Source organism: Ipomoea triloba, chromosome 1, assembly GCF_003576645.1.
Source record: "Ipomoea triloba cultivar NCNSP0323 chromosome 1, ASM357664v1".
NCBI lineage: Eukaryota > Viridiplantae > Streptophyta > Magnoliopsida > Solanales > Convolvulaceae > Ipomoea > Ipomoea triloba.
Window position 1 is genome coordinate 25,217,359 of NC_044916.1, and position 18,184 is coordinate 25,235,542.

General features: G+C 33.1%; 2 protein-coding genes across 3 annotated transcripts; one reads left to right on the forward strand and one right to left on the reverse strand.

Annotated features, from left to right (window-relative positions):
- The first annotated feature begins 492 nt into the window (after positions 1–492).
- Positions 493–3,339, forward strand: LOC116011122 (zinc finger BED domain-containing protein RICESLEEPER 2-like). The gene is made up of 4 exons (XM_031250643.1): positions 493–2,614; positions 2,724–2,791; positions 3,119–3,151; positions 3,322–3,339. The coding sequence occupies exons 1-4, from the start codon at positions 493–495 to the stop codon at positions 3,337–3,339; spliced, it is 2,241 nt and encodes a 746-aa protein (XP_031106503.1).
- Positions 3,340–5,386: 2,047 nt separating this feature from the next.
- Positions 5,387–14,543, reverse strand: LOC116010129 (wall-associated receptor kinase 2-like). Of its 2 annotated transcripts, none has more exons than XM_031249502.1 (5): positions 14,023–14,543; positions 13,476–13,853; positions 8,569–8,742; positions 7,015–7,464; positions 5,387–6,342 (listed from the first exon to the last, which is right to left on the reverse strand). In XM_031249502.1, exons 1-5 carry the CDS (start codon positions 14,528–14,530, stop codon positions 5,582–5,584), a joined length of 2,271 nt encoding a protein of 756 aa, XP_031105362.1. In that variant the 5' UTR covers positions 14,531–14,543; the 3' UTR covers positions 5,387–5,581. The 2 variants fall into 2 exon arrangements, with proteins under 2 accessions (XP_031105362.1, XP_031105291.1); XM_031249431.1 differs by having other exon boundaries at positions 13,476–13,868.
- Between the last annotated feature and the right edge of the window lie 3,641 nt (positions 14,544–18,184).

Below are 18,184 nucleotides of genomic sequence, written 5' to 3' on the forward strand. Positions count from 1 at the left end.
GAGAAAACAAGTAAATCGCCAACCCTAGTTATTTTAATATTGTGGAAGCACTGACTTTCTGAATTTCTGATTATGATATTTATTGTTTTTGTGGAAGCACTGACTACAATACTGAATCTGAATTCTGAGTTTTGAGTTGTGATTTTAATTTTATATGCTCTGAAATCTAAATTTATGAATTCTGAGTATGAGATTTATTGGTTTTGTGGAAGCACTGACTACAACACTAAATGATGATCTCTGATTGTCTTTAATTTGTTATGTGGAAGCTGAATGCATGCTATGTGGCTATATGTTGTCCTGTCCATATGATGAGCATTTAGAGACATTTGTAAATGTCTTTGATGAATGCCTGATGGAATTGTGTTGCATTATTTAGTGCTACACTCTTAAGTCTTAAAGTCTTAAGTGTGGAATTCTGATGGAATTCTGTAATCTGTATTATGTTTCCCATTTCCTACTATGTATACTGATATTGTTCCAGCTTTTTAGATGGAAAATATCAGTATGCCTGGTACTGGCTCTGAACCTACCAATTCTTCAGTTCATGGAGCAACAGTGGTGGAAGCCCAAACTGTTGAAACAAATGCTCAACAGAATGTGCTGCCTACTACTGTAGTTCCTGAGAAGAAAAGAAAACACGTTGAGTTCAGATCTAAGGTTTGGGATCATTTTCAGAGGCTGTCTGATATTAATGATGTTATTACAGAAGCTAAGTGTATCTATTGTGCAAAGATATACAAATCTCAAACCAAAAAGCATGGTACTTCAACTTTAAGGGCCCACGTACTTAGTTGTCTGAAAAACCCTCACTCTAAAGACACTAGGCAGTCTCTTTTGACATTTCAAGCTGTTGTCAACTCTGATTCAGATGAACCAACTGTTGGAGAGTTAGGGACTTGGGTATTTAGTCAGGATTCTATTAGGAGAGCCTTGATAGAAATGATTATAATAGATGAGCTTCCCTTTATATTTGTGGAGGGCCAAGGGTTTAAGAGGTTTATTGCAGTGGCTTGTCCTAGGTTTAAAATTCCATCTAGGTGGACAGTCAGTAGGGACATCCATGTTATTTATGAAGAAGAGAAACTGAAGTTGAAGTGTTTGTTTAGGGGAAACACTCAAAGAGTCAGTATTACAACTGACTCTTGGACATCTATTCAAAGGATCAATTATATGGTAGTCACTGCACATTTTATAGATGAAGACTGGAAGCTACATAAAAAAATTATCTCTTTTATCCCTGTCACATCACACAAGGGTCAGTATATTGCAAAAGCTCTTGAAAATTGTTTGCTTGAGTGGGGGCTTAGGAATGTGTTTACTGTGACAGTAGGTAATGCTTCATCAAATGATACTGCCCTTGGTTTTTTAAAAAGGAAATTGTTGTCTTGGGGATCATCTACTGTGAAGTGTAAGTATCTTCACATGAGATGCATTGCCCATATTCTGAATTTGGTTGTTCAAGATGGTCTGAAAGAGTGTGATACTGCTGTAAAGAAGGTTAGGGAGGTTGTTAGATATGTCAGAAACTCACCTGCTAGGTTGAAGAAATTTAGGGATTTGTCAGACTTAATTGGTATTGAGCAGAAATCTTCTCTGTGTCTTGATGTGCCAACAAGGTGGAATTCCACCTATTTGATGTTAAAGTCTGCTGTTATATATCAGAAAGTGTTTGAGGCCTATGAGGAGAGTGACAATTCATTTAAATCTGATTTAGGTGATTCTATTCCTGAATTACATGATTGGGATTCTGTGAACAGTTTGGTCACATTGTTGAAATGTTTCTATGACATGACTATCAGAATTTCAGGGTCCTTGTATGTGACATCTAATACCTTTTTTTCTGAGATATCTGATCTGTTCTGTATCTTGAAAAGCATGGTGGAAGCTGATGGGGCTGTGAAACTAATGGGGGCTAACATGAAAGCAAAATTTGAAAAATATTGGGGTGATATAGATAAAATGAACTATATGATTTTCTTTGCAAACATTTTAGACCCCAGGGACAAGTTAGAATATATGCCAACTCAGATAAATCATATGTATGGTGAGGTAAAAGGCAAAACTTACCTTGAGAATTTGTTGACTGCTCTGCATGAATTGTTTGATGATTATGCTGTCAGTTACAGTCAATCTGGTTCTGTTTCTGGTTCTAGTTCTAGTTCTAGTTCTGGTTCTGGTTCTGTTGGTTCTTCTATTGAGACTGTTCAGTCTGCATCTGCCCCAGTTGGGAAGCCACAACATTGGTTGAAGTCCCAAATTAAGAAACAAAGAATGGAAAGTGGTGGGAGGAAAAAAACTGAGTTGGAACATTATTTATCTGAGGCAATAGTTGAAGAGGAAAATTCATTTGATATATTGAGATGGTGGAAGGTTAATTCTGCAAGATTTCCTATCCTATCTAAGCTTGCTAGGGATGTCTTAGCTATACCAATCTCAACTGTTGCCTCAGAGTCTGCCTTCAGTACATCTGGGAGGGTTTTAGATTGTTTTAGGAGTTCTTTAACTCCTAAAATTGTGGAAGCCTTGGTTTGTACTCAGGATTGGCTTAGGCTGCCAAATACCCCTCTATCAATTGAGGAAAATCTGGAAGAATTAGAAAGATTTGAGAAAGGTAAATGATTCTCTAACTGTATTCTTTAATTCAATCTTTCAATTTCAGTTTTTTCATTTAACTGAATTCTCACAATCTCACATTCTTGTAATTATTGAATTTGTTGTAGAGTTTACTGTTGAGGGTGGAAATACATCTGGTGGGAGGACTGCTGGTTCTTCACTTGCAACAATTCCTGTAATTGTCTTCTCTATACTTTATATGATAGTAATGATATATCTTTTAATCTTTTACTGAACTAACTATGAATTCTGATGTTGAGACTTGAGACAATGAGGCTTGGTAACTTGAAACTTCTAAGTTGCTGCCCTTGATGAGTTTTTGGCCACAAACAATGCTGGAAAATCTGGTAATGTTCTGTTTAGAGGCTTGGTAACTTACTACCTTGTAAGTTGGTAAAGTTGCTGCCCTATATTTGCCTATTTGGTAAAGTGGTAATGTTATTAACTTATTATGGCAATGATATATTCATTTTTGGCAATTTATATTATGGCAATGATGAAGCTTCCACCAGAAACTGAAATAAGGATTAAGCTGGTATGTTGCTCATGGTGACATTGATGCAATTTGCCCTTAATCCAGAAATTGATATGGATAAAAAGCTTGCTGAGCCAACTTCAATACTTTATAATCTCATATGCTCATTTATTAAGTAGATTGTTGATTTGTTGTTTATGTCGTTACTAATTTTTGTTAAGTTTTAACAGGAAGAAGAGTTATTGTAGAAGGGTATTACTTATTAGAGTAGATTACTAGGAGGATCAGGATTCATGAATGCTCAATGCTGGACAACTGGAGTAGTTTGATTGTCATGCTGTAAATTTGAAAACTGATTAGTGATTATGATTTATGTGGATTTGTAATTCTGAAAAACTTATTTCAATCTGCATAGTTTTTGCCTTTTTGGGTTTTGTACTTATGTCATTTTGATATCATTTTGGCAGTTTGGCACTTTGGCTTGTAAGTTATGTAAGTTATTAGTTATGTACTAATGTAGTAATGTGTAACTCAGTAACTATTTTCAAACTTTGCCATTTAGTTTGTAAATTGTAATTATAATTATTTTATATTTTTAAATTTTATCTGATTTTGCATAACCCGAAATTTGTTCGGATATCCGAACAAACCGACCGAAACCGAATAGCAAAAAACCGAAGGGTTTTAAGAAATATTTACATGGTTTGGGTTTCAATTCTTCAAACCGAAAACCGCACGGTTTTGTCATACCCCTCCCCGAACCGAACCGAACCGAACCATGCACAGTCCTAGGAGCAGCCATGTACACATGTGTTCTTCTCCGGACCGGAAATTCTCACGTGAGTTGGTGGCCGGTGTGCAGAGTGGCGCCGGTTTTTTGCATCAAGGTGAAAGGAGCCATTATTGCCGGCACCCTTGCAGTAATCTTAAACTTCTTATTTATGTGCTATACAGTTAGTGTTATAGTGGATCCTCTTCTTAGTTCTAACTAATAAGGCTAGCAGCTAACTATTATTTAGTCTGATTACACATTTGTTACCTTCCAAATAGGTGATTAATTGCAGGATTGAAACTTGAAAGATACACTACTTAAGCGAAGTGCTTGCCCTAAAATTAAAAACTCTTTTTTAACTTCATCCAGATCGAAGCATTATATTGGATTTGTTTTTGTTTTTTTTTTGTTTTGTTTTTTTTTTTTTTTAAAGCCAACACAATCAAGAATTATATTAATCAAAAAGTTACCATGAGCAGATTTTCATTTTTAACTAACTTATTTAGACATCAATAATTTAAACCAATTAAATAGTTGATTGCCTAATTAGTCCTTGGTGGAATAGCTAAAATTAGTCAAATTAGTTATTCAACTATTTATGAAACATTATAATTCATTGATAAGCTGTCAAACTCAATTTATTTATAACCTTTTTTTAACAAGGTTTGTCTAACGTTATTTATAATTCAATTTATTATAATATATTAATTTTAGTATTAGCATATAAAAGTTATATATTTTAAAAGAGTATATACCAATTTTGATCCCACAACTATTAGCAAAATGACAATTTTGGTGTTTAATTTCTACCAATTTTGATCCCACAACTATTGTTTTAGTATCAATTTTCATCCACGACTATTGTTTTAGTGTCAAAATTCATCGCGCCGATCACCCATCCGTTTAAAACGTGCAAAAATCTAAAATTGTTAAGGGTATTTTCGTTATTTTCAATTTAATTTCCCAATTTTAGCATGAATAAATGGATTTAAGTCCTAAGATCGATCAAAATTCGCAGTTTTCCTCCTCATTTTACCTTAATTTGAGGAGGAGGAATGTGAATTGTGATCGATCTTAGGGCTTAACTCTTTTTATTCGTGCTCAAATTGGGATATTGAGTTGAAAAGGAAGAAAATACCTTTAAAAATTTTAGATTTCGACACGTTTTAAACGGATGGGTGACCAACGCGATGAATTTTGGCACTAAAACAGTAGTCGTGGGACCAAAATTGGTACTAAAACAATAATCGTGGGACCAAAATTGGTAGAAATGAAACATGTGGACCAAAATTATCATTTTGCTAATAGTTGTGGGACTAAAATTGGTATTTGTTCTATTTTAAAACTATATTAAAATTTCTGGTGTTCATGGGAGCTATATTGCAACCCAGAATGTATAATAGAGCCATAGGTCTGTTAATGAATGAAGAATCAAGAGTTCTCTGAAAGTTAAATAGCATTATAAATGGCATACATATATAGGATCCTATAGACGTTTGGGAAAGCAAAGGGAACTGGAAAAGTCGAAAACCATTAAATTTATTGAAACTAAAAATATATTATAATTAACATACAAAAAGTAGTTCAATACAGGTAAAAATCATAACACTAACAACAACAACAACAAAACAGTTGAAAATAGCAATTGAAAACTGGAAAACAAAAAATTAAAGCATAGAGATTAGAGGATACATATACATACAAACATACATACATTTTCACTTCAAGAAACTTGAAGCAGCATCTACACTGTATATTGATTCTTCAGAGCTATCTTCCATGGCGGCACAAGTCTCAAAAGAATGGCTAAACGAGCAGTAATACTCATCTCCCATGCTCCGGACAGGACTAACTACACTACCCTTTCCCTTTCCCATCGTCGTCTTCCTCAACCGATCAAGCTCCGCCGCAACTTCCTTCATCCCCGGCCGTTTTCTCGAGCTCCATTTCAGACATTTCCTCGCGATCTTAACCACCGCCATTATCTCTTCCTCTTCACCATCCTCCACAATCTGCTTATCCAAGATCTCAAACGCCCTGTCCTGTTTGGTTAGCGACACAAATCGGCTCACCAAACACTCATCGTTTTTCTCGGTCGGGATAACTTTTCGGCCGGTCAGGAGCTCGGCCAGGACGACCCCGAAGGCGTAGACGTCGCTCTTGTCGTTCAGTTGGCCTGACCGGAAGTATTCTGGGTCGAGATAACCGAATGTTCCTCCCACGGTTGTGGTTAGGTGGGTCTTGTCCACGGGCACGGACTTCGATAGCCCGAAGTCGGACACTACGGCTCTGAAATTTTCGTCCAGTAAGATGTTGCTCGACTTGATGTCTCTGTGAAAGATCGCCATCGAAGCGCAGGAATGTAGGTATGCAAGTGCCCCTGCTACCTCTGCTGCGATTCGATGGCGGTCCATCCATGACAGGCTTCTCTTCTGATCATCAGTATGGCGACGACCGTGAAGGTAGTACGACAGGTTACCTGTTAATATAATGTTTTTAGTTATTAGAAAAATATAGATTACACATAAAACTAAATCATATGTTAGTGAATTATATAGTGGTCCGTCCAGGCAGTTCAATTAGTTTTTAGAGTAGATTGTGAGTAACACAATATTAAATTTTGGCAGTGGCCGTGCGGAGCACCAAGAAGTGGTCTTCTCAGGTATGGGACTGCTTAATCACCTTGATTTATCTCTCTACTATAGTGTTAGATCAGCAAATTATATCATACACTATGGTCTACCTTACATTGTGGATCTTGGTCCAAAATAACTTTCAGATTATGTGTTTACGGTTGATGTGCTTGTAAATAAATTGAAGGCACATAACTTGTTAATTACAAACACAAAATATATCAACTGACGAAGACATATAATTTTTAGATCAGGATCCACAATGAAAGATGTACTCTGGTCCATGGTATAACAATTGGCGTTAGACACTTAGACCACCTCTTAAGACATTACTATTGCAAAAATACTACTTGGACTTCAAAAACCTATTCCCAACTTTTACTCCACCAAGTGTTCAAATTTTATTGGAAGAAGAAAAAAAAGTAATCAATAAAAATCATGAACTAACCCCTTATATTATTAAAGCATGTCACATATTAGAGAATAGAAAATGGAAGAATATGTAGAAATACTCTTACCATTGGGTACGTATTCATAGACAACCATTGGAATTTGAACCTCCAAGCAACAACCTAGGACTTTGACGATGTTTCTGTGATTGATTTGGGAAAGGATGAAGATTTCATTAATGAACTGATCTATCTCTTTCTCATTCAATTGATTTGGCTTCTTTAACGCCACTATGCTTCCATCCGGCAACATTCCTTTGTATACAGTACCAAGTCCTCCTTTACCCAGAATTCGACCGACATTGAAATTATCAGTTGCTTTCTCTAGTTCCTCAATAGTGAAGACTTGGGTATCTGCTACACTCCCTTTGTTGAAAGATATTTGTTGCTCCAACAGCAACCCACCATTCTTCCTGAAGAATTGTTTCTTTACTTTTGCTTGTTTCCTCCTTTTTAGTTCTTTGTGGAGCCAAAAGCCAAGAACTATCATTACCAGAAAACCAATGGAGAGTCCAATACCTGCAGTCATGTAAAAATATAGCAAAAAATGCATCTTATATATAGGGAAAATGGAAGTGGAAAATTTTGAGATATTGAAATCATTTTCACTTTTTATTCTATGGTTATATATATGTCATTTTCACATATAGTCTACAAATATTATTTTAATCACATTTGATGCATGTAGACTTTCATATTTTTTTGTTGCCAAGTCTATCTGGTCACATGTTTGGAGAAAAAAAATTAGAATGTGTCATATTTCTAGTACCAAACCATAAGTCTCACCACTCGCACTCCACCCACAAACACACACAAAAGTAGGAATGACAACGGGATGGTGCAGGGAATATATTGTACACCTCATCCCCATCCAATTCCCCGAATTATTTTGTCTAAGTGTCAAAATATTTAACTAAACATGGTTCTAATGGATCGAAAGTATGATGCATTTTCTAACTACTTGTAACTAGATATTTAGTCCGAACTAACCAAGTGTGACAAAATTCAAAGTCATGCATCAAATGAAATAAAAGTAATTATTATTAGGGATCAATTACAAAAGTAAAGTGAAATTAATTCTATTGATAATTCTTGTTAGAATACGACACGGGCAACAACCGAAAATGCACTTTAACAAATCAAGACTAAACGATTGAATATAATCAATTAATTAAAGGCGCAGCATTATAAAGATAATACATAAATAATAATAGCTAATTTCATTTTTTTTCCTATATTTATAGGTGACGGTCTACTTTTAATCTTTTTTTTTTCAGAATATTAATTTTTGGTCATAGTATTATTGTGGCATGACTATATTTTGTCCTCTATCAACAAAACAGTTTAAATTTTGTTAAATTCAAGGACATTTCGATCTTCAATTATGAATTATTTTTTTAAAAAATAAACATAAGAAATATAGCAGGTCAACCTGTTTTGTATAAAAAAAAGATCGAAATGTCTTTGTATTTAACGGTATTTTAACAATTTTATTAATTGAGGATAAAAAATGATCATATCACAATAATATTAGGACCAAATGAAGATGTTATAATAAAAAAAGAACTAAAAGTAGGCTCACATCTATAAATTTCTAAACAATAATATAAAGAAGTGAATTACCTAAACATAGGTACAGAATCCAGGTATGTCTTTGTTGGTCAAGTATGCATCCATCGGCGGTGTCATGATAGCCTGAAAGGCAGTTGCAAGAATAGCTGCCCGGAGTGTTAACGCAGTAAGCATTCTTGGAGCAATTATGCTTTGCGCCATTTCTCCCTTCACACTCGTTGATATCTTCACATTAATTTGTAAAACAAAAATATACAAATTATTATTATTATTATTATTATTATTTTTAAACAGCAATTGCAAAACAAGCTAGTATGAAGACACAATTTTTTTAATACTTAAGAAATTCCAACTTCGCCGAACTATAAATCTAGGACTCTGGCTCTAGAGCCACCTTAGTTTTCATGTGCGCATACACAAAGGATTCAAGGCACACCTTCTATCATTCTGGACTTTTTTCTCATTCATGTTTCCAGTGGGATTTGAACCCACACACTGTCGCCTTCAGTCGTGACATTAAGTCAGACGACGAACCATTACGTTAAGTCCAGGGAGTATGAACTCGTAAAATTTATAGTAGAGGGTTGATGGGTACTTAATTGATTGTTAATTTAAGTTTGCACATAAAAAAAAAAAAATTGGTGATGAGGGAAATCCACTGGCCTTGAGTGCACACTGAATAAACCTCACTCCTTTGTAATAATTTGCAAATCACACAGGAAAGATCAACCACATTAAAAGGATCCTGCGTGATAGACTTGACAAAGACAGTGTTGACAAGAACATAAATAATTTTGATACCCAGCAAACAAACTTTATAATACTTAATTGATCATTATTAACGAATAAACTTTATAGTGAAGTCATAGACGCATAGTTGCTTTGAGAGTATTAGTTTATTACATGAATAATTTTAGTGACTCCTAGTTTAGTTAAAGATATATAGGACTGGCTAGAACTTATTACTTATCGAAATTGTTCATTATGAAGTTCAACCCTCAAACATCAAAATCCTAACAGTCTATTTGGTTTGCAAAAAAAATTATGACGAATGGAATTTAAATTTTATGAAAAAATAAATAAATAAAAATGAACTTGTATATTTCATTGTTTAGTTCAAAATAAATAAATAAAAATGAACTTGTATATTTCATTGTTTAGTTGAAAAAAAAATGAACTTGTATATTTCATTGTTTAGTTGAAAAGAGAGGAATGACTATAAATAATTAGAAAACATATGTTAAGGTAATATTATCTCATCATGCTTATTTTTCCTTCTCAAGTAACCACCTAGGTCTCTTATGCATCGACGACTAAACCGTCTAGTCGTCCGATTAGTTATTATTATTTTTAATGGTTATTTAACTCAAAATAACATTATTTTGAGCGAAATAACTATAAATTATTCAAACTCTAGATGTTTTTTGGTTAATATTTAATATTTTAGTATTAACTGTTAAAGTATTAAATAGTTTATAAATATTAGTTTTAAAAATATTTAAAAAATTTAAACAAATTTTTAAAAAATAAAAAAATACACGACGTCTAGCAATTTTTCAATCATGGTGTATTAACTACAAAAATTATCCTTTTTTTTAATAGAGAAAATGAAAAATTGGAGGAAAGAAAACAAAAGAAAAAATGATTTACTTGTTTATATATTTTTAGTTTAAAAACAACGAATGTTTAAAGTATTTAAAAAAAAAAATGAAAAAGTGAAGTAAACACAGTGGAGTAAGAATTGAGATCTATAAATTGTGTATATACTAATATTAACAGCTTTTTAGAGGTTGAATTGTAATTTTTAAAATATGTCCAAGTATTATTGGTCTAGCAGGGAACCTAAGTGAAATGAAAAAGGTAGGCTATCTTCCACTAAGGTTAATTCTCATCTGTCGTGTTATGCCGTTATGGGACCAAAACATTTTGTCTTCAAAAGAGATATTAGTTTATATTTTTTTTCCATGTTAGAAACTAAGATATGCTTAGGTGATGTCTTCCACTTACGTCGCTGTCCAAGTGGGAAAGCAGCGCAAATGAGAGTGGAGACAAGTGTCATTATGTGTAATGTCTTCTTTACGACTTTTAATGTTGACAAAGATGAATTTGCTTTCTAGGTTGATTTTATTTTAACAAGCTAGTGAGAATCTGCTTAACGTGATACGGTGTAAACAATTGTAGGAATTGAATGCATATATTTTATTATATGGATATACACTAATTACTTCTAGGCATGTCTGGATGACGTGTGTGTAGCCTAGTTTTGGTGCGGCAACATCTCCGGTTGTGACCATGCTAAAAGATTTAGGTCATTAGATGAGCTCAGATCAACGATTGAAAGTCAATGAAAATGAGAAAAATAATGTGACATTTTTGCAATTTCCTGTGATGACGAGTGCATTTAGATATGCTTAGCTTGACAGTGCCATTTATATATGTTTGATGGTGCATTGAGTCCAAATGCACCATCAAGCATTTCCATGTGCACCAACACTTAGTGCATCATAAACAAGCATGCACTAGTATACCACATACTACTACTAAGTGCATCACATATATCAACACTTAGCGCATCACAGATTAACACTAGGAAATTACAAAAATGTCACTGCATTTTTTCTCTTTTCATTGATTTTCGCTCGTTGATCACGTTTCATCTAATGATGCAGATCTGTTCACATAGTTGCACCTTGGAAGACTGCCACATTTGATCCAAGATATATCTATCCAAAGTTGGTCAATTGCATTATTCTCAATTCATTTCATACTCCTATATGTGAACATGAACATTTGATCATATGTACTTCATAGGTTCTTATAATATATATTTTCTTTTAATTTAGTAATAATAATAATAATATAAAAAAAATCATAAACATAGATATCTCAACAAAACAAAACTACAGAACACATGCAACACACTAACACCTATAAAATCGCCTCAAACGATCCACTAAAGAAGAAACTGGATCTCAGCAATTATCCTAAATTCTTGAATATTATATGCATGTTAGAATGGTTAGTGAGAAGATAAGTTTACTTAAAAGATTAGACAATTATACTTCTAAAATTCACATAACCCAAGAAAATAATATAAACACACTTTTTTTTAATACAATATAAACACACTTAATTCAATAATTAATAATATAGGCCCTGTTTGGTGTATTAGTTAGCTTATCAATTAATTTTGATTTATTTGACAAATATTAGCTATTTGACTTGGTTAAACAATCAATATGAGTGTTTGATTAATTAGCTTTTGTAATAGCTTATTGCTCTAAAATTCAAAAATTCAAAAAGCTGTTCAAAGTAACTTTTTTATCAACTTTTTGAAAAAATTATTTTGCATGTAATCAGCTATCAGTTAACAGCTAATTTACCAAAAACTTTTTTACAATCAGCTAATTATATCGACTAGTCAAACCACTAACCCAATCAGCTAACAGCTATAAGGTAAAAACTATTTACCAAACACTCCCATAATGTGTATTCTAATCTATCACTAACATGTCAATACTTATTTATATTCATTTACATATTAACTTTTACATATTTTTATTAGGAGATAATGTGATTTTGTTTCCTCAATATATATATTATTCGTATTTAATATGGTCATTTTGGTTCTCCACTATCAAAATTTGTAAATTTTATCCTCAAATTTGCAAAGATAATATTATAATGTTAATCCTTTTTTTTTTAAACCTATTAATTTTAATCCTTATTAGGTGATAAGTACATCAAGCTTCGTTAGAGTTTTTAAACGAATTCCACTTCATTCATGTATATTTTCCTCCCACATTATTTCTCACTGAATCATCATTGTTTGTGGTAAATTATACCCTCCATTGTTGGGCAAATTCCTCTCCTCCTACCCTAACTTATGGTTTCCTGTAGAGGGAAATAAAGATGGTGGGGAGTAAAATAATTTTGATCCCCCAATTATATATCACTAGTTATTTTAGTCTCTCGTTATCAAAGTTACAAATCATATTCCTAACTTTACAAGATTGTTATAATATGGCTTCCAACTTACAATGTCATCATAGGCTACATACACTAACTTTTGCAGATATTTTATATTAATCTTATAGTTTAACATTAACTCCTTGTCACCTTGTGTGCTCTAATCTTACAAAATTATATTGGTGTCAATTAATCTAGTGTTCTATGTGGGAGGATAAAAAATTAGAATAATTTTGTAAAGTTTGGAATATAATTTAAACTTTTGATAAAAGAAGGTGAGGAAAAATATAACTAGAGGATCAAAATTTGCCCGTCACTACATAAGGGTGTTCATTGGATAGGATAAATCTCGGTACAAACCATATCATAGGCAAATTAATTATTGTGTGGACCAGAGTACAGAGTACATGCTTTATATAATAATGTTTGTACTAAATGTACATTATTATTTAATGTACTTTCAGTACTCAAATAATATACTTTTTTGAAAATGTATTTTTTACTTATTGTCCACACAGTTGTATGAATCATGATCCATATATGTAATAATGTTTGCATGTCATATATGATAAATAAACTACATAAGAAAGACTTTTTGTGACGGACTCTACTAAGAAGGTTTAGGCTCTATGGGAATTATCAAAATATCTTTGCCCTATAATTAATTTGTTATATGATTCTAACCTAGTTATATGATATTATGATTCTATCAGGATTAAACCTTTACCATTACTCTACAAACTATAACTAATAGTTAAGACTAATCTATACTATCTATTGTATCTGCTAAGCACAAATTATGTTGACCTTTGATTGAAATGAGACTCGAATCGAACCAAAAACTTTCCTTATGCAAAGTATCCGACAATGTCATATTTCGAGATGATAGGATGGTTCAGTAGCTATGCAGCTCCCAACAAATTCATCATATCATCATATTAGAAACAAAAAGTATTTAAGCTAAAGGTTGATACTAAAAAAATATGTACCTTGACATCCACTTTGAAGATAAGGGTTGCCCTCGTACCCCACCTTGCAATGACAAGAATACCCTCGTCTTCCACTATGGTTCACACAATCACTGTTCAACCCGCAGATCGTTGCCGTTCCTTCATCGCCGCAACTCCGATCCGATACCGTCCAATCCAGCACCAGCGGCAGCTCGTAACTCCGGTCACAGTCGGAGACGTTAATTCTCCCATAGTCGGAGAAATCCCTATCCACAATGAGAAGAAAATTGCACCCGCTCCCCACCCAAGACCTATCCAAGGTGTTCATCGTGTGCATCATCGCGCTGAAATTAGTCATCGGCCCCGAAATGTTAAGCGACTCGCAGCAGCCATGGCCCGAGCAAGACGCCTGTGGCCCTGTTTGGTAAATAGCTGTTAGCTGATTGAGTTAGAAGGTATAATTAGTTGATAATGTAAAAAAAAATGTTTAGTAAATTAACTGCTAGCTGATATTTTTGAGCAACATTTTAAATTTTAGCATTTTGAAGTTACAAGTCAAAATTGACTGATAGGCTAATTATTTTACCAAGCGGGACCGTAAGAGGACTAGAGGTGTCGTGTCTGCATAAAGACGCGCATTCGCTTATGATTTCGCCGCTGGTACGGTCTTTAATGTACGCGAAAACATCGCAGCCCATGGCGACGAGTTTGTTCTTTGAGGAGGAAAAGTTGTAGTGTTTGCTGGGGAGGAGGGAGCTGCCGAGGAGAGATCCGTCGAGGTTTTCTCCGGTGGATTGGTTGAACAGAAACGGCGAGTTAACGGCTTCGACGGCGACGTATTCCGTGGAGATGTTGTATATGTTTAATCCTCCGACCAAGGAGAGAGATGCGAGATTAGTGGATTTGTTGCATGTGACCTCGAACTCGTGGTCGAGGTAGCAGCCTTTTCCGATCCCGAACGGATAAGGTATGGATAGGTTTCCGCATTTTGTCTGACAGCCGGGCTTCGCCATCTGAGCAGATGATGAAGCCTGCGTGGATGTCAGATGAATGAGTAACAAGAAGGAGATGGATATTAGATGAGGAGGAGACATGGTTGTTGTTCAAATTAAGCATGAGGATTAGAGAACTTGATGATTATGGGGAGAGGTATATATAGACTTGGCAATTTGTGTAAACACATTATTATTATTATTATTAGAGTTAATACCACAAATGATCCTCTGACTATTGAGGTAGTACTCCTTTTAGTTCTTGACTTTCAATTCGACCACAAATGGTCTTCTAACTTTTATTTTTGACCACAAATAGTCCTTTGTTAAAATTTTTGTTAAATAGGTGTTAAATCTAGGGGTAATATCGTCAAATTGATTAATATTATTATGATTACTTCTTTTTGATAATTATATGACAACATAATTAATTTCAAATATTAATAAACATTAAGTTAATAAATATAAAAACAAAATGGACGTGACAAATTACATAAATGAACAAATTAAATAAAAATTCATGATTAATGTTCGTAATTTGTAATTGATTAATTATATTAATTCAACGGTGACGGCCTTCAGTTATGTCCCAAACAAAATGTTTGATTGATTAATGAAGAGTGAAAAATATTAATCGGCCATGTATGAACAACCATGAAAATACTGGAAGCAAGGTTTTTGAAAAAAAAAAATTTCCATTTTAATCTGTTGGTTAAATTAAATCAGATAGCTCTAATATTAAATTTTCATTTTGTACGCATAATTAAGAGATATAAGGTGCATTATTTTTTATTTAGGGTACGATTAGTTAAGATTAACGGGTTAGAATTTTAAACATGAATATAATTTTAAATTGATCAAGATGCTAGACTCATCCCTTAGATCAAGTGTTTACTACTGCACCAAAATGTATAATTAGTAAGGAAGACTCGACTTCATTTTGTAAGTAGTTAATAACACCACATATATATGTTGACACGAAGCTGACCACATTTCAATTTAGACTGATAAGAGGATGTTGGTGCCTGGACTTGACCCTTTATGCTGCCATCCAACAAAAATTATACAAATTCTTAACGGGTTAATCATGTTGTCCCCTTAAAACATAAATTTTAATAGATCAACTTGTTTAATGACCCAAGACACCATACAAGTTAATGACCCTGTTTTGTAAATGATTGTTATTAGTTGTGATTGGGTTAGAGGCACTGACGGAACCACCCTGGGGGCAGTGGGGGCAGCTGCCCCCACTCACCCCACCCCACCCCATATATAGCCTTTGTATGTATATATGTATATATAGTACATGTTTTATATATAAATATATGAAAACAGATGAAAATTAACAATTGGTAAGCTTGCAGAGTTTGTAGGTGTGTGGTTTTATATAGAAAATGGTGAGAGTTCAAATCCTAGCCCCATTGCTTGCTTTCTTTTCAGTTGTATACGTACATATTGCTTTTTTAATATATATTAATGATAAGATGTATAATTATAATGTGTTTTCTATTTGAATTATTTTATCAAATATAATAATTAATGTGTTTTCTATTTGAATTATTTTATCAAATATAATAAAATTAATTATATTTTATATAGAGTTATGAATTTTAATATATATATTAATGATAAGATGTATAATTATAATGTGTTTTTTATTTGAATTATTTTATCAAATATAATAAAATTAATTATATTTTATATAAAGTTATGAATATTTTTATAAAGTTTTGATGTGATTTATTTTCTGCCTATATCAAACAATATTTATAATGTATTTTGTAATTTAAGAATTTATTCGTAGTTGATATTTGAATCTTGTGGCACTCGGTTTATACTCCCACATGAAAAAGAGGGAGTTCGAGTCTCAGTGGAGGCGACTGTTGATGACTCTTTGTGCTTCAATAGGTTGAGAAAGTAGTTATGAACATATATTACACTGCATGTAACAGAGTCAGTAGTACTCAAAAAACATTTTTGAATTTAATTTACCTTTGCTTTAACTAGTTAATAACATTAATTGTAGAAAAATGTTTGGTAAATTAGCGGTTAACTGATAATTGTTAGATATAATTTTTTTCTCAAAAAGTTAATTAATGACTCAGGTTTCGTGTCATATATTAACCGGTCGCATACTCTCTATTGTAATTTTTCAGGTCTACATGTAGAAGGGGATAAGTATGAACATGCCTAATGTTGTTCATGAACAGCTAGGAATTTAGAAATATCTATGGTGGGGCAATGAAGAAAAAACAACCCAAAAACATTCTTAGTGCTTTACTGACTTTTATGCGTCTTTTAATTTCAGTCTATTTCCATGATAGTCACTGAGTTTGTAATTTAACTAAGCATGAAGATTAGAGAACTTAATTGATGATTATTGGGAGATGTATGTATAGAGCAGGCAATTCGTGTAAACAGGTTGACAAAATAACAATATGATCACGTACTATAAAACTAAATATGGATATGAATAGTTAAGGTTAACGGGTTAGATTCTTAACATGAATACAACTTTTAAACGGGTCAAGGTGCTAGATTTGGCCCTCAGAATCAAGCACTTGTCGCTACACTAAAAATTATATACGTAGTAACGAAGACACTTCTTTATACTTGCTTAGGTCATATTTCAATTTTGATGACAAGATACTAGATTCGTTAAGTATTACACTAAAAATTATAACTAATATTAACAGGTTAAATAGGGTAAAGCAAGTCAATCGTACCCGCTAAGACATGAATTTTAACTGGTCAACACGTTAACGACTGAAGTTTTATGTCGTGTTAACGGGTTGTATTGGAAATTGTCAAGCTGTAACAGGATAAGCATGAACATGATTAATGTTGTTCATGAACTGCTAGGAATTTAGTAGTAATCTATGGTGGGGCTATGAAGAAAAAATAACCCAAAAAATATTCTAAGTGCTTCCCTGACTTTTATGCGTCTTTTCAGTCTATTTCCATTATAGTCACTGAGTTTGTAATTTAACTAAGCTAAAGCAATATTAAATTAGTGTGCCATTAAACCTAACTCAACTACTAAAAGGACCTAAATAGGATGCCTTTTGACTACATTAAATTTAAGAAATTTATGCCCGTTTGAAAGAGAGAGCTTCGTTTAGTAGGTAGAAATTTGAATGGCGGAGTCAGATCAAGTCTCAGCCAGGTGACACTGACTGGTTTACAATAATTATGTACGAAGTTGTAACTCATAATAAAGGCCATTTAAAAGAGGGAACATTTGGAGATAATTTTCCTTTTGTTAGGTAATTGTAATTTGGTTGCAAATTTTACTGAGGATCATACATCAAAAAGACATTGTTTTGACTAATGAAAACAGACAGTTGAAACGGCATCTGTTCAGCGCCGTTAACTTTCAGTTTATATACATTGCAGTTACTTTTCAATACAACTGCAGTTATATTTCAACTCAACTGTAGTTCCTTTTCGATGTAACTGCAATTTCATTCGACATTATACATTCAAATATGTGAAAATGTTATTCAGTTTCCTTTCAATACAACTACAATTTTTTTATAATACACTGCAATTTCTTTCAACATAACTACAATATCATTTCGATATAACTACAGTTTCATTGGACAATATATACACCCAAAATGTGAAACTGTTATTCAGTTCCATTTTATATATACTGCAATTTTCTTTCAACACAACTACAGTTATATTTCGATATAACTACAGTTTCATTTGATAATAATATAAAAATAAATGTGAGACAATATCTTTTGAGAT